Here is a 17,883-nt window from a genome sequence, read left to right as displayed (position 1 = left end):
CTACATTGGCCATGAGATCAAGCCAATATGAAAGGACACCAGCAGTGTCCAAGAAGTGTCCTTGAGCAAGACACCCCCCCCCCCCCCACAAAAAAAAACTGCTCCTGATTGGCTGGTTTAATATGCCACCGGCGTGTGAATCTAAAAATGTAAATGCACCTTTAAGGATTGATCGATCATAACAGGAGGAGTTTAAGTGTCATTGTCATTAATAACAATTGTTATAACAGCCATGATAAAGCACATAGATACAGTATATATTTTGATGATGATGGACTACAAACATAACATAGAGACATTATATATAATACAGAGGTATCCCTTAAATAAACCTACACGGTAATATCTGAGCAATACCTTTTTTGTAAAGTAATGTTTTCGTCTTTTCTTGTTTTATCGTGTGTAGAGAGATGGGAAACAGGGGAGATAGGGGGAGACAGGGGGAGATAGGGGGAGACAGGGGGAATGGCATGCATCAAAGGTCTGCCGCTGTCAGGCATCAGAGCCTATATTTGTACCAGTCTTAACCCATTGAGACCTGAAGCCGATTCTACATGTCTCCTAAATCTCAACAGTATCTGAAAAACGTATGTTTCTATATCAGTGGTGCTCAATCTTTTTCATGTCAAGGACCCCCCAAAATTATATGTTTTTGGCCGCGGACCCCCATCAAAATATCTTGTTCCAGGGACCCCCAGAAGCAAAGATTTGAGTTAAAAATGTTCGCTTTAAAAAAATATATATATTCAGAAGATTTGCACACATTTTCACGATTTTTCAAAAATAGCAGATCTACAAGCTCGTAGCGCGCACTCGGTGCCGCGCTATGAGCTTGTATATCTGCTATTTTTGAATAGCCCAAAGTGTAAAATAATGCTTTTTAGCTCAAATCTAAAAATGAGACAGTTCCAGGTCTCAATGGGTTAAACACTGGGCTCTCGGCGCTCCCTGAGCGACAATACTTGTCTCAGAGAGTGTACAAGTGTAACCAAACGGACCCGTGCATTTGTACACTGTAGGAGTTGGACGTGACTCAGGGAAATGAAGGAGCAAAATGATTGCATCGGTTACAGTTTTGACTGTGTGTGTGGTGTGTAGGGTAAGTAACTAAGCACATGTACTCAAGTACTGTACTTGAGGGTACTCTTACTTTACTGGAGTACTTCCAGTTTTCTGTACTTAACACATTGACTGCCAAGATATTAAACATAGTTTTCTATCCCCGTGCCGGCGTATAATTACCTCAATCCGATGATATTTGAAACGCCGTGGAACCGACATTGTGTAAAAAAAACACACGGAAAAAGTTTCCTGTGAGTAGACGGAAGGATCTGTGTATCCATGGGAACAACAAGTTTCCAACCGTGATCCGCCATTTTGGAGCTTTGGTCCGCTGAAAACGGGTGGTTTTCAATGGAAAAAAAAGAAACTGAGTTACAGCCGTTTTTCTGAAAATCCATCATTGGGGCGGATGGAAGTGACGTTTTTTGGAATGACGTCACATCCACATTGTTCTTCTCTGAGAGACGATCGATCATTCCAAAGCTGTGTTAGGTCGCCCCTTGTGGAATTTTCCCCCAAAAATGTAAAAACGAGTTAACTCGATCTAGGCAATCAAGCGATGGATTCTAAAAACGAGTTGACTCGATCTAGGCAATCAATGTGTTAATACTTCTACTCCACTACATCTCAGAGACAAATATAATATACTTATATATACTTTTTATATGAAAAATGTAGTTACTAAGTTACTTTGTAGATTTTAATTATTATTACAAAACATGCATCGACCACTTCAGCCCTATTTAAACTTTGGCTATGTGACGCATTGTGAGCTTGTAGATCTGCTATTTTCCAAAAAGTTTTTTTTAACATTTTATACATTTGAAAACTTGTGAAACCGGGCATTCTGCATAATGAGTACTTTCTACTCTTGGTACTTTTAAGTTCATTTTGAGACCAATGCTTTTGTAAAATTTTACTCGAGTACATTTTGATTACCAGACTTTTACTTGTAACAGGGTGTTTCTACATTGCAGTATATCGATACTTTTCCGTAAGTAAAAGAAGTATGAGTACTTTTTCCCACCACTGGTGGTTTTGCCAAAGAGATGAAGGTGTAGAAGGCTGTAGCGTGTGTGTGTGTCTGTGTGTGTGTGTGTGTCTGTGTCTGTGTGTGTGTGTGTGTGTGTGTCTGGCTACTGGTGGCACAGCCTCTGGGTTAACAAGGCTTGCTGGGAACCATGTGTCACTAAATGACATGACAGCGTGACCTTGGAGCACGCCAACCCAGGGGGGGAGGGGTGGGGGCGAGGTGGTCACATCTCCTCCTCACACCCCCCACCCCCCCACCCCCCCCGTCTGTTCCCTGTCATCCCCTCCTCACCCTGTCACCCCTTAGTGTTCATTTAACCAATTCCAGTGCCGTGCTATGAGCTTGTAGATCTGCTTTTTTTTTTTAAGTCGTGGATTATTTTTACAAATGTCTTCTAAACAGTTTTTTTTAAAACCTTATGTTTCTATATCAGTGGTTCTCAAACGTCTTCATGTCAAGGACCCCCAAAATGATATGCATTTGGCCACGGACCCCCATCTCAAAATATTTTGTTCCAGGGACCCCCCAGAAGCAAAGATTTTAGTTACAAATGTTCGCTTTAAAAATATGTATATTCAAAGATTTGCACACATTCTCACGATTTTTCAAAAAAAAAATTAATACCAAAGAAATCTTAAAATGACAGATACTTTCCCGGTCTTAATGGGCTTAAACTCTGAGAGTGAAGTGAATGGAACCCAATGGACCCATTGCGTTCCATATTGTGCGCGCTCAGAGTTAAAAAAAGACACGTAAGGGGTTCCATTTGTGCTCCTCTCGGACATACGTACCCTTAAGGGTTTACTACGTCTGGTTCCATTTGTACACCCTCAGAGTTACATTAAATGAACACTAAAGGGGTTCATGTATATCATTTGTACACCCTCAGAGTTAAATGGACACTAAAGGGGTTCATATATATCATTTGTACACCCTCAGAGTTAAATGGACACTAAAGGGGTTCACTGTGCACAAGGATATATCAGTAGTACGTCTTTTCATCCAATTACAGTAGACCATCAATTATGTTTTAATTAAGTTCATTTAGGGCCGTATCACGGCAACGTGTGGGATTGATGCAGGTGCGTATTGGCATACTGTCAACGTGTGTGTGTGTGTGTGTGCGACGTGCGTGTGTGTGTGTGTGAAAGACAGATGCTGTAATTGTCTTCCCCTTTCCATATCTCCCCTTTCTTTATCTCATTCTCTTTCTTTTCTTTTCTCTTCCTCCCCTGGGTTTTTGTTAATAACTTGTTCTCTTCCCACATTCTTATGATTATTTTTCATCATAAGAATATCTCTCTTTCTCTCTCTCTCTCTCTCTCCCTGACTGCCTGTCACACTCCTCCTCTCATTGTTTTTGTTCATAATCTTTGCTGTTCTTCCTACATTTTTATATTTTCTTCTTCCCCCCGTCTCTTGGACTTTCACTCTCTGTTTCTCTCTGTCTCTGTTCCTGTTTCTCTCTGTCTCTGTTCCTGTTTCTCTCTCTCTCTCTCTCTCTCTCTCTCTCTCTCTCTCTCTCTCTCTCTCTCTCTCTCTCTCCCCCCTCTCCTTTCATCCATGAAGAAGTGATATAGCCCACATTGAGTGGAAACATTAGCTGTAGCTGTCAATGGTGTGTGACCTGGTTAATTGGAACTTGAACCACAATGTTAACAAGGATTAATCAATTTAATTACACACACGCACGCACATGCTCGCATGTACACACACACACACACACACACACACACACACACACACACACACACAGACAAACATATACGAATGCTCCTTGTACATGCACACACACACATGTATATACAGTATATACTGTACATAATATGCACTCAGATGCATGCTAACAAACATATGCTGTCATTTTGCGTGTACAGTATACTTCCTTGTGATGGATATCGTTCTGTTATTGATATTAAACAGTATGTTTATGCCCATTATGTCATTTGACCTATTTCCCTGGGGGGGGGACCCTAATACTTACCAAGCATCTCCTCTTTATGATTGTGTGCACATGACACAAAACATGTGACACTGATTTGATGATTTCAATAGTATAACAAAATAATAATAATAATGATAATTAGCATTGTTAGAAACTAGGGATGTAACGAGGACAGCGTGACAGTTAAAAATCCATTTAGACGTCTGACGATTTAAATCGGTAAAATGAAAAATCGTTCGCTATGCAAACAGCAGAGAGCGCAATCTAGTAAGACTCCCTTCCTTGTTCACCGCCTGCTGTGTCATTGGTCTAATGCAATTGTTAAATTATTAAATTAGATTATTAGTTAATTGAACTCTGTATAAGCAGTTTTCATTAGAAGCCTATTAGTTGTAAGTTTCCCTTATTACATAAATGTGTTGTTTTGTGTATGTTCATGTAAATCCCAAGCTTGGAACAAAGGCTAAGCCTTGGTTTGTTTGTTTGAAGAGGTTTTTTTAAATACTGTATTTATTTCTTGTGGGATATACATTTTAAGTAAAAAAGTAAAAAGTAAAAAAAGTATATGCATTAATATGTACCCTACAGTTAATGTGTATATATCTCAGGAATGAAAAGGCATTATTTAATTTGATATAGTAGAGGAGAAGAGAAAATACATTATTTTTGTAAGAGAAATAACGTTTTTCAGTCATTTGTCTGGAAAATAAATGTGTGTGTGAAAAAAATGGTATCTTGAATCGTTTACATGCCTATTAGAAATGGAAGAGTGTGCCCACAATAACCCAAAACTGTGTTTTCAGCAGAGCAGGAAGTAGTAGCGATGATTGTTTGTAATTAATTAATGAATTAAGCTGCATTCACACAGATTAACCTGTCTCACCTTTTAGTTGCTTCATTCATTAGCCTAGCGCGTTAGCTCGCATTCCGTTCATTAGAGCTGGAGCATTAGCGCAGCAGCACCATTCATTAGCCAGGGCCCTAATAAAAAGCCTGTCTTAATTGGCAATGGGCAGATAAGGGCTAAATGAAAACGCTTGAATATAGATGGGTGTGTGTGTGTGTGTGTGTGTGTGTGTGTGTGTGTGTGTGTGTGTGTGTGTGTGTGTGTGTGTGTGTGTGTGTGTGTGTGTGTGTGTGTGTGTGTGTGTGTGTGTGTGTGTGTGTGTGTGTGTGTGTGTGTGTGTGTGTGTGTGTGTGTGTGTGTGTGTGTGTGTGTGTGTGTATAACCTTCCTTTGTACACAGTAAAATCCTCAGGGTTCATTTAAAAGTGCTGTACTGTAAGTGATGTTTGTTAGGAAAAAGTTTTTAGTTGAACATTTTAAGCAGGAAAAAGCCAGGTCTTATGCACACCTGATCAGCTCAGAGAGTCAGACAGTCATCCTGGAAGCCAGACAAATCTGCCAGTGCAAAGATTATTTGAGATTGGATTTTCCTCCCCCCCCCGAAGTTGTGGGGCCCAGTATGTAAATATGGGTCTGGTTTATCATCAGAGGTATAGTTTTTTTTATCCTCCCATTTGGAAATGCAGGTTCCACACAGAGATTCCAGACTAATATTATCTACGCAGTGATATTAGTCTGGCCATGCCAGGCTAGCAGTTATCAAAATAAAATAACCTAATCATGTGTTTTGTTCAGTAACAGGGGTCTCCCGTCTCTCCAGCTCTTTAATTAAACGGGAAATAAAAATTTAAGGTCGGTATACCGATTTTATCCAATCAGGAAAGAGAAACCCACAAAGAGCATTTGTTATCAGCTTCAGGTTTATAGTGTTCATGTACATAACAGAGGGTTTTACTGTATATACTCAGCCTAGGTGTATGTGCATGCGTGTTTGTGTGTGTGTGTGTGTGTGTGTGTGTGTGTGTGTGTGTGTGTGTTTCATTTATATATGAGTGACAGTCTATATATCGTTGGTGCTTGTGTACAAGTAAAAGGCCTGTGTTCAAAATGTTACTTGAGTAAAAGTACAAAAGTATTGGCATCAAAATATACTTAAAGTAAAAGTACTAAAATGTTTGAAAATAGCCTATGTATGAAATAGGTTAATGTATGTTTTATAATATAATAATTTATATCTGCAAAGTAACTAGTAACTAAAGTTTTCAAATAATTGTAGTGGTGTAAAGGTACAATATTTACCTCTGAGATGTAGTGGAGTAGAAGTAAAAGTACTGAAAATACTCCAGTAAAGTAAAAAATACCTCACAATGTTTCTTAGGTACAGTACTTGAGTAAATGTTCTTAGTCACTTTACACCACTGGTGTTTACCTTTGTATGGTGTATCTATATGTTGGTTCCTGTGTGTGTGTGTGTGTGTGTGTGTGTGTGTGTGTGTGTGTGTGTGTGTGTGTGTGTGTCTCATTAATTGTGCTGATAACATGGCCTCATTGAGCGCTGATTAGCTTCTTAACAGGGCCACCCAGAGCCAGCCCTGGTGAGATAATAGCCATAATAAGGCCACATGCAGAAGCCCAGCCTGATTAACCCGCTAACAACAATAGACAACATGCAAACAACACGCACACAGCCAGGAAATTAACCACATCAATTCTTGCCCGGTGATAGAGCTGTCTGGGTCTTGATTGGACGATTCCCATGACCCTGACAGCACAAAGGGACTCGTTTATTCATCGACTTAGTTATCTTGTTTTGTGTTGTATGTCTTTTGATTTATTTAATACTTTATTAACAGTTTGCAAATAGTACAGTCGTACGGTTAAACAATGGTGCTAAAAGGATAACACAAAAAGCCCTCAGGGCTTGTTTCCATTTCCATTCATTTCCATTTGGCTTTTCAAAAATAGCAGATCTACAAGCTCATGAGCTTGTAGATCTGCTATTTTTTTTAAATCTTGAACAATTTTGTGCAAATATAGTTTTTTTAAAGCAAACATTTTGAAATCAAATCTTTGCTTCTGGGGGTCCTTTGAACAGAACATTTTGAGATGGGGGTCCGCGGCCAAATACATACATACATTTTGGGTGGTCCTTGACATGAAAAAGTTTGAGAACCACTGATATTTCAGCAACATACGTTTTTTTTTTTTAAACTACTAGGATTTAGAAGACATTTGTAGAATCCCCAGAAGCAAAGATTTGAGTTAAAATGTTCACTTTAAAAATATATAGGCCTGAATGAAAAAAAATGCACATATTTTCATGATTTTTCAAAAAAAATGCAGATCTATTGCCGCGCTATGAGCTTGTAGAACTGCTATTTTTGACAATAAGTTTCAGAGATACGTTCCTGGATTGAATGGGTTAACACATTGACCGCCAGAGGTTAATCTCATAATGTACTCACCAGTGCCAACGTGTTATTGTTGTTTTTTTGTTTTTTTCATGTCGCCATAGATCTTGTTAAAATCCTTAAGATTGAGCCGTACACGGTCTGTTTACATCGGCGACATCTCACTGTATCTCCCAGTGAAAACCGCATGTCAAACGGATCCCCATGATTGTAGTTAGAGCGGATTACGTTAAACAGTGATATGCGAGGAGAAAAAACTACGGGAAGAGAATTGAGTTTCAGTGTGCGCTTTAGAATGGGAGCCGGCATGATCGTCAAAACCGGAACCCAAATAATTCTGTTTCCGGTCATCAAACCGGAAATGGATTAAAAAAAATCCGAAAGTGCACCAGGAAAATGTCAGCGCGAAAAGACCGTGGACCGTAGGGCTACGGTCTCGGCGCTTAACAGTTGGATTTAATGGACCGTAGGACTACGGCCTTGGCGGTTAATGTGTTAAAGACAATTGTAATAATAATAATATATATATAACAATAATATACAATAGTGTACAAGACATCATAAACACTAGTAGCAATAGTCTTACAGATGAGTAAAATGAAAATGTGGTCTCTCGCATTTTCAGTCCGACTCTGAGGTTCATTTGTAACAAGTTTATGAGGCTTTATATATATATTTTTTTAAACAAAGTTTTAATAAAGTTCCTTTGTCCTTCCTTCTCTTCTCTTTCTTTCTCTCTCTCTCTTACCTTCTCTTCTTTCTCTACAGCCGGTTCATCTACAGAGACCGCCCCTCCTATGCCGCCCCCTGTTGAGCCTCAGCCAATAGAAACCAAGGCTCCCGAAGAGGAAATGGATGTCACCGATGATGACATCACAGCAGGTATGTTGTTTTATATATATTATGCGTCCGCCAGCAGACGGTCGTGGCTGAAGGCATTATGTTTTTGTGTTGTCCTTACATACTGTACGTACATCATACCAACTTGAAAGCAATATCTCAGGATTTTCACAACATTTGGCATAAAAGTCCACCTGGACTGGATGAACTGATTAGATTTTGGTGGTCAAAGGTCAAAGACAACGTGACCTCCACCGTGAGTCCATCCCAATGTGTTCCATTCTTGTGCTCCCATATCTCAGGAACACTTGGGGGGAATTTCATTGCAGTACATAGAGTATGGCACAAATGTCCACTTTGACTTCAGGATGCATTTTGTGGTCAAACTTCAAGGTAATTGTGACCTAAAAATGTACCTAGATTTTGCCCTTCAATACGCATAATACTTATTATTCAAATCTTTCAAAGTCTTCACTACATTATATGAGTCTGGACAACCATGAATGTACTGTAAATACTTACATTTGAATTAATCATTTTAACAGTCAACATCAGTAATCAAGAAATAGAAGAGATGAAAATATATAAAGAATGCATAACAAAAGAATATATATATATAATATTTTCAAGATATTTCTTTACTTCAGATTTGCCCAGGGTGATTAATAGGGGTTCTGGTTCTAATTGAAGCTCAAGAATTTCCAATACTGTACTACTGATGTGAGCCCATAATGGTTGTTTGGATTAACATAATGCTATGTACTGAGTTACATCTATGAATTGGTGAAATGATAGGGAATATTCTATGCGGTTTTGCCCTAGAAAAATATATCTTGGCATGGCATTTACCCCTCAACTAAAGAGATTGGGCTATTTGTGCCAGCCATTTGTGCCAGACTAGATCAAGCAGAACATGCATAATTGAAATGACACAGTATCAATGATGACATGAGAAGTAAGTAACTGAAAGGTCAAAAAGCCTTGTTTTGCGAAACAGGAGATAAGATCATAGCAGCAGTACGTGGAGAGGAGATAGATAGTTCAAAATGTTATTCTTAAATATGAGACACTTGTCTGAGATTTCAGCTCTACAAAATACTTTTACACAAGAAGTTTTTTGTACTGACAGCTATAAAAGTTAGTATACAGTCATACTAAATCTTTGTTAAATATTTGCATATACTCCTGTCAAATCAACCTACTGTACCTAATAAGTACAACCAAATATTCTCACCACTTGAACCTGATTGTTTGATACATTTTGAATTAGTCTTAACCACTATTTAAACAAGAATTAGCATTGAATATACTGTAAATATGTATTTTTAACATAATGTTGGTCAAGAAGAACAATGTAGAATCTTTATTATTTTTTTTAATCTAGGATGACAGATATCATAACATATATTGAGTACAATTAACCATAATGGAAACAAGCCCCCTTGGGCTTTTTGTGTTATCCTTTTAGCATAACTTTTGACCGTACTGCTTGTACTGTTACCAAACATGTTAATAAAGTATTCAATATTCAAACCACATTTATATAATACATAAAAGATTAATCAAACTGTATCACCACTTGTCCAGCAGAAAAATAATCTTAATGAATGATTGAGAATTTGATGTTATGCATTTTCTTTTAAACATAAATAAAATGAAAAAAGTAATTGAAAAAACACGGCCCCTCACACATTAGGACAATAGGGACGAGTGTTTTCTATGAGTGACGTGTGTCTGATATTTAATATCAAATCTTTAAATGTGGAATCGAGCAACTTCAAACAGAAGTGTTTTAAGTTGAAATACCCATTTAAAACATTTTGTATAATGCATGAAAGCCATTCTAACAGATTTTCTCTCACTCACTCACTCACTCACTCACACACACACACACACACACACACACACACACACACACACACACACACACACACACACACACACACACACACACACACACACACACACACACACACACACACACACACACACACACACACACACACACACACACACACACACTACATGAAAGTATCTTCCCAGAGAGAGTTGTCTCTACTTGGCAGTACTTTGATATCAGTGGTTTTGGCATCACCAGCCACTCCAACAGATAACCATGGGTAGAGTTTCTCAGTGAAAGTGTCTTTATAAGTGTAGATGTGAGTCATGTCTACAGGGTCGTAGAACGACACCTCCCCTCCATCGTAATCAAGCTGGACTCTCATCTTCTGCAGATTCCTCTGCACTGGAACAGTTTTTCCATACCCATCAATGTACTTCCCACTTGTATATTGTAAACTCCACATTCCATCTTCTGGTGACATGGAATGTCCTTCCTTCCAGTCAACAGTCACTTTAGTCAAACCAATATCCCAGTCAGGATGGTCACCAACCTCTACGTCCCAGCTGTGTTTTCCTGAAGTGAAACCCTCTGATCCCATGACATTGGGATGTTTAGCACTCCTCTCTGGGTTGTCAGGAAGCTGCTGCATTGTTCCTGCACTTCTCACACTGGTCAGGTCGTCCGACAAACAGAGCCAGGGGTTTGCTGTGTTTGGGTCCAGAATGACAGGAGTGAATGTTACCCTCTCTTTCATCTTCTCACAGACTCTGAAGTTCAGGTTTCCCAGGTGTTTGGCCACGTTGATCAGCGCTCCTGAGACCAGCTGTGGTTCTGACAGTGTACAATGGATTCTGGCGCTGGCCTGAATGTTTTTATAACTGCTGAGAAATGACTCAAAGGGTTTCTGCAGTTCTTGTTCTAGAGCAGAGATGCTTCTTGAAAGAGAAGAGATCTTGTCCCGAATGATCTTCATCTCTCTGCCGACAGTCTTCCCCTTCTTCTCCCCTTCCTTCCTCAGAGCTGCCACGCTGGCCTCCTCTTCCTCTCTCAGGAACTGGTGGATCTGTTCAAACTCTGCTCTGATCTGCTTCTCTGTATCCACCACCTGCTTCTTTGAGTGTTGAACCACTTCTATGTATGTCTGCTCAACCGTTTTGTATGTTTTGCTCTTGTCCAGTAGAGACTGGAGGTCACCCTTCACTTGGTCCTTCAGGTTCTTGACTGCTTGTTCTATAGGAACCAGCTTGTGAACAGGGTTGTGAGGGAAGTCACAGACGAGACACACAGCTCTCTGTTCTTCCTCACAGAACAGTTTAGGCTCCTCTGGATGTTTACTACACAACACCTTGACTTCCTCTTTAGATGACTCAGCTTTCTGATGAGAGTCAGCCAGTTCCTTCAGTGTAAAGTTAACAATTAGATCTTTTGATTCTCTTCTCTTACAAATAGGACAGTTCTTGTTTTCCATTTGTTTCCAGAATGTCTTCAGGCAGTTCAAACAGAAGCTGTGATGGCAGCCCAGAGTCACAGGATCTCTGAAAATCTCTGAGCAGAGGAAACACTCGAGAGCAATTTCTCTGCCATTTTCTTTGGTTTGCAAAATATCTTTAAATAACAAGACTCACCAGTTCATGTTAAACTCCAACTCACTAATTATAAGTCTCCAAACAGTGTTGTAGAGAACACTAATGTTCTCGGTGAGTTATTGTTAATCCTTCAAGAAGTGCAATGTTTTCCACCAAATTTTGCTTAAAAAGGTATCCTTCAATGGCAAGAGTAAACCGTTTATATTCCCTTCGATGTCCTGCAAACCGGTATTGTTCTGTAGAAATCCTAAATCTTGCAATGGCATCGCAGCTCAGTTCATCAATGATAAGATTTACTATCAAGTTCTCTTACCTTGTAAATGGGTTAATTATTAATTCTACTGTAAGTAACAAGTCCATACCCGACGCCTGTGTAAGCGGCAAGAGTAGGAGGTGCAACGGTCAAAGTGTACAGCTCCACAGAGCTGTAAAGACATTGAGAGTTCAACGTTTAGAAGGAACTCTGGAAACATTGAAAATAATTAACCATGTCCAATGTTGAATAGACCATGAATGTTTTATTTTTTGTAAACATACAAATATAATATAGGAATAATAAGCAATCTATCACCAACTAGTAGTATGATCTTTAATCAAATAATGGATATAGATGTGCAGCAGGCAACTATATTGGGGGGGGGGGGGGGGGAGAGAGAGAGAGAGAGAGAGAGAGAGAGAGAGAGAGAGAGAGAGAGAGAGAGAGAGAGAGAGAGAGAGAGAGAGAGAGAGAGAGAGAGAGAGAGAGAGAGAGAGAGAGAGAGAGAGAGAGAGAGAGAGAGAGAGAGAGAGAGAGAGAGAGAGAGAGAGAGAGAGAGAGAGAGAGAGAGAGAGAGAATCTTTCCAAAATCTCAAATACTGTATGATCAGATGTAATTCTATGGTTAAGAAGCATTTACTTAGTGTTTTCCTGGTGGCCATGCTTTTACAACTGTCTTAAGAGCAAAGTTCTTAGTCCTAAACTCCAGTCCTCTCATAAAAAAGTGTTTAAAACAAGTCACAGAGCCATAATGTTGTTTGGTCAGCACAATTCATCATTATAATGAACATATACATTGTATTTGTTTCCCGGTCTGAAAGTAGCAGATCTACAAGCTATCTACAACGCATCGCAATGTGACGCATTGTGAGTGGCTCCCAGTGCTTGAAGCGTATTATGTGTATGGGTGAGTTTGTTGGAATAGGTGTGTGTGTGTGTGTGTGTGTGTGTGTGTCTTGACGCTGTTAATTGGTGACAAACAGGCCATACCCACCTTGCCCACTGGCGCCATAACACCATCACAATACTGTGGTCAACGTGGTGTTAAAAGCAGTCTAGTGTTTGTTCACTGCACGTACACACACACACACACACACACACACACACACACACACACACACACACACACACACACACACACACACACTTGGGGGGGAATTTCATTGCAGTACATAGAATATGGCACAAATGTCCACTTTGACTTCAGGATGCATTTTGTGGTGAAACATCAAGGTAATTGTGACCTAAAAATGTACCCAGATTTTGCCTAAAATACACATGATACTTATTATTAAAATCCAGATGAAAAATATCAATACAAGAACAAATATTTGAAGATCTTTTTCTTTTTTCCAGAACCCAGAACCCCTATTGATTAATAGGGGTTCTGGTTCTAATTGAACATCAAGAATGTCCAATACTGTATTACTGATATGAGCCCATAATGGTTGTTTGGATACAGCATAATGCTATATACTGAGTTACATCTATGAATTAGTGAAATATTAGGGAATATTCTATGCGGTTTTGCCCTAGAAAAATATATTTTAATGGCATTTACTCCTCAACTAAAGAGATTGGGCTATTTGTGCCAGCCATTTGTGCCAGACTAGATGAAGCTGAACATGCATAATTGAAATGACACAGTATCAATGATGACATGAGAAGTACGTAACTGAAAAGTCAAAAAGCCTTGTTTTGCGAAACAGGAGATAAGATGATGGCAGCAGTACATTCACAGGAGAGAGATAGTTCAAAATGTTATTCTTAATATGAGACACTAGTCTGAGATTTCAGCTCTATTACAAGATACGTTTTACGCGAGAAGTTTTTTGTACTGACAGCTATAAAAGTTAGTATACAGTCGATTCATACTAAATCTTTTGTTAAATATTTGCATATATTCCTTTCTAATCAACCTAATAAGTACAACCAAATACTCTCACCACTTGAACCCGATTGTTTGATACATTTTTTATTAGTTTTAACCATTATTTAAACAAGAATTAGCATTGATTATACTGTAAATATGTATTTTGAACATAACGTATGGTCAAGAAGAACAATGTAGAATCTTTATTATTTATTTTAATCTAGGATGACAGATATCATCATAACATATCATATTGAGTACATGGACCATAATGGAAACAAGCCCCCTTGGGCTTTTTGTCTTATCCTTTTAGCATAACTTTTGACCATACTACTTGTACTGTTACCAAACATGTTAATAAAGTATTCAATACTCGATACAAAAAAGATTAATCAAACTGTATCATTACTTTTCCAGCAGAAAAAAACTCTAAATGAATGATTGAGAATTTGATGTTATGCATTTTCTTTTATACAATTGGCAGTGCTCAATCTTTCCAAAATCTCAAATATGATCAGATGTAATTATATGGTTAAGAAGCATTTACTTTTGTGTTTTCCTGATGGCCATGCTTTTACAACTGTCTTAAGAGCAGAGAAGTTATTTTATTACACAGGTAGATAAATATATGTGACACCTTAGTCCTAAACTCCAGTCCTCTCATAAAAAAGGGTTTAAACAAGTCACAGTCTTTTAAACATAAATATAATGAAAAAGGTGATTGAAAAAACACGGCCCCTCACACATTAGGACAATAGGGACGTGTGTGTTCTATGAGTGACACATGTCTGATAAAATTAATATCAAATATTTAAATATGGAATCTGACTTCTGTCGCAAGATGTTTTTCTCTCTCTCTCTCTCTCTCTCTCTCTCTCTCTCTCTCTCTCTCTCTCTCTCTCTCTCTCTCTCTCTCTCTCTCTCTCTCTCTCTCTCACTCACTTCACTCACTCACTCACACTCCATGAGATTATCTTCCCAGAGAGAGTCTCTACAGTCATTGCCTATTGACTTTGTCGTTTTTTTCTTACACATGTGACATTTATTACCTCGCGCTCCTGCATTAATAAATAAATACAATAAAGTAACGGGCGTCGACGCTCCTATCTGCCCCTTTTAACACATTGGGTGCCAAAACCGTATATATACGGTTTTGCGCATACTAACGTTGAGTGCCAAAACCGTATATATACGGTTTTTGAAAAAAAAATTACTTTTTTTTTTTTTTTTTTAATTTTTTTTTTTTTTTCCTTCACAGCAACAGGAAATATCACTCCTACAAGATTTAGACTCCAATCCACCTCCTGGTTAACTTATGACTTCAAAAACCTGTATCTCGGCTCCTGTGCACTTTTTTTTTTTTACAATGTTAATTAACTTTTTTGAACTGGCTGCAACTATGGAATGGATTTCCGAATGTTTTAAATTTTTTCCCCCCGATTGTACGAGACCTGTATGTGTGTAATGAGGGGATCACCGTGAGGACGGTGATCACTGAAATTTTTTTGTGACTACTTGAAAAAGGTTCAAAATGTTTAAAAAGTCCTGGCACTCAAAGTATAATATTTTAATAAACCTCTGGCACCCAATGTGTTAACCGTTATTTCGTTATTTCTATTAACCGGTTATTCTATGAAATATATTTATAAGATTTTCCATATTGCTGTCAAGTTTAGTTTAGTTTTATGAGCACATTGTTATAATATAGAAACAATACATGACGAGGCACAAAGCTCTGTGCGCTTTTATCATAAAGTTTAAAAATAAAAACTTCGACATTAAACAAATATATTTAGCTCATCATCAGCTATATATTCTCAGTTATCTTGGCATATGCTAAAAAAAATTATAAGATGATTGGATCTTCTGTGACAGCACGTTTAATAAACGTCGCATTTTCATTTGGCGCTGCTGTCTCGTTAAACCCATGGTGCTGGTGAATATTCTCTCTCTCTCTCTCTCTCTCTCTCTCTCTCTTTAGGGTTAGTGAGGGTTTAAAATGGATTCTCGCTTAAACGCTTTAACATAACGTTGGTCAAGAAGAACAATGTAGAATCTTTATTATTTATTTTAATCTAGGATGACAGATATCATAACATACTGTATCATATTGAGTACATGGACCACAATGGAAACAAGCCCCCTTGGGCTTTTTGTGTTATCCTTTTAGCATAACTTTTGACCGTACTACTTGTACTGTTACCAAACATGTTAGTAAAGTATTGAATATTCAATCAAGATTCATATAATACATAAAAGATTAATCAAACTGTATCACTACTTGTCCAGCAAAAAAACTGTTAAAAAAATGAAAAAAGTAATTGAAAAAACACAGCCCCTCACACATTAGGACGTGTGTTTTCTATGAGTGACGCGTGCGTGTCTGATAAAATTAATATCAAATATTTAAATATGGAATCGAGCAATTCTAACAAAGCTTTCGTCTCTTTCGACTCTCTCTCTCTCTCTCTCTCTCTCTCTCTCTCTCTCTCTCTCTCTCTCTCTCTCTCTCTCTCTCTCTCTCTCTCTCTCTCTCTCTCTCTCTCTCTCTCTCTCTCTCTCTCACTCACTCACTACATGAAAGTATCTTCCCAGAGAGAGTTGTTTCTACTTGGCAGTACTTTGATATCAGTGGTTTTGGCATCACCAGCATCTCCAACAGATAACCATGGGTAGAGTTTCTCAGTGAAAGTGTCTTTATAAGTGTAGATGTGAGTCATGTCTACAGGGTCGTAGAACGACACCTCCCCTCCATCGTAATCCAGCTGGACTCTCATCTTCTGCAGATTCCTCCGCACTGGAATGTTTTTCCATACCCATCATTGTACTTTTCACTTCGCTTTTGTAAACTCCACATTCCATATTTTGTTGAGGCATATTTAACTTCCTTCCAGTCAACTGACACTTTAATCAAACCAATAATCCAGTCAGGATGGTCACCAACCTCTACGTCCCAGCTGTGTTTTCCTGAACTGAAACCCTCTGATCCCAGGACACAGAGATATTTAGCGATCCTCTCTGGGTTGTCAGGAAGCTGCTGCTTTGTTTCTGCATGTCTCACACTGGTCAGGTCGTCCGACAAACGGAGCCAGGGGCATGCTGTGTTTGGGTCCAGAATGACCGGAGTGAATGTTACCCTCTCTTTCATCATCTCACAGACTCTGAAGTTCAGGTTTCCCAGGTGTTTGGCCACGTCGATCAGCGCTCCTGAGACCAGCTGTGGTTCTGACAGTGTACAATGGATTCTGGCGCTGGCCTGAGTGTTTTTATAAACTGCTGAGAAATGACTCATAGGGTTTCTGCAGTTCTTGTTCTAGAGCAGAGATGCTTCTTGAAAGAGAAGATATCTTTTCCCGAATGATCTTCATCTCTCTGCCGACAGTCTTCCCCTTCTGCTCCCCCTCCTCCCTCAGAGCTGCCACGCTGGCCTCCTCTTTCTCTCTCAGGAACTGGCGGATCTGTTCAAACTCTGCTCTGATCTGCCTCTCTGTATCCACCACCTGCTTCTTTGAGTGTTGAACCACTTCTTTGTATCTCTGCTCAACCGATTTGTATGTGTTGCTCTTAGCCAGTAGAGACTGGAGGTCACCATTCACTTGGTCCTTCAGGTTATTGACTGCTTGTTCTATAGGGACCACCTTGTGATCACGGTGGTGAGGGAAGTCACAGACGAGACACACAACTCTCTGTTCTTCCTCACAGAACAGTTTAGGCTCCTCTGGATGTTTACTACACAACACCTTGACTTCCTCTTTAGATGACTCAGTGTTCTGATGAGAGTCAGCCAGTTCCTTCAGTGTAAAGTTAACAATTATATCTTTTGATTCTCTTCTCTTACACATGGGACAGTTCTTGTTTTCCATTTGTTTCCAGAATGTTTTCAGGCAGTTCAAACAGAAGCTGTGATGGCAGCCCAGAGTCACAGGATCTCTGAAAATCTCTGAGCAGAGGAAACACTCGAGAGCAATTTTCTCTGCCATTTTCTTTGGTTTGCAAAAATATCTTTAAATAACAAGACTCACCAGTTCATGTTAAACTTCAACTCACTAATTATAAGTCTCCACACAGTGTTGTAGGGAACACTAATGTTCTGGGGTGAGTTATTGTTAATCCTTCAAGAAGTGCAATGTTTTCCACCAAAAAGTATCCTTCAATGGCAAGAGTAAACCGTTTATATTCCCTTCGATG

At 38.9% G+C, this 17,883-nt stretch overlaps 1 protein-coding gene and 1 pseudogene across 2 annotated transcripts; both read right to left on the bottom strand.

The window, feature by feature from the left end:
* Positions 1 to 10,158: 10,158 nt before the first annotated feature.
* LOC308081453 (zinc-binding protein A33-like) lies at positions 10,159 to 11,606 on the bottom strand (the record flags this gene model as incomplete). Its single annotated transcript, XM_080457823.1, has 1 exon — positions 10,159 to 11,606. Exon 1 carries the CDS (start codon positions 11,446 to 11,448, stop codon positions 10,159 to 10,161), a length of 1,290 nt encoding a protein of 429 aa, XP_080313949.1. The 5' UTR covers positions 11,449 to 11,606.
* Positions 11,607 to 16,268: 4,662 nt separating this feature from the next.
* On the bottom strand, positions 16,269 to 17,675 carry LOC308081454 (E3 ubiquitin-protein ligase TRIM35-like; annotated as a pseudogene). The gene has a single exon. The product of its transcript is annotated as an E3 ubiquitin-protein ligase TRIM35-like (transcript).
* Positions 17,676 to 17,883: the final 208 nt, after the last annotated feature.

This window comes from Gymnoscopelus braueri (assembly GCF_963280865.1).
Source record: "Gymnoscopelus braueri genome assembly, contig: SCAFFOLD_582, whole genome shotgun sequence".
Classification (NCBI taxonomy): domain Eukaryota; kingdom Metazoa; phylum Chordata; class Actinopteri; order Myctophiformes; family Myctophidae; genus Gymnoscopelus; species Gymnoscopelus braueri.
Note: the sequence above shows the minus strand (reverse complement) of the source record. Positions and strands in the feature narration are given on the sequence as shown.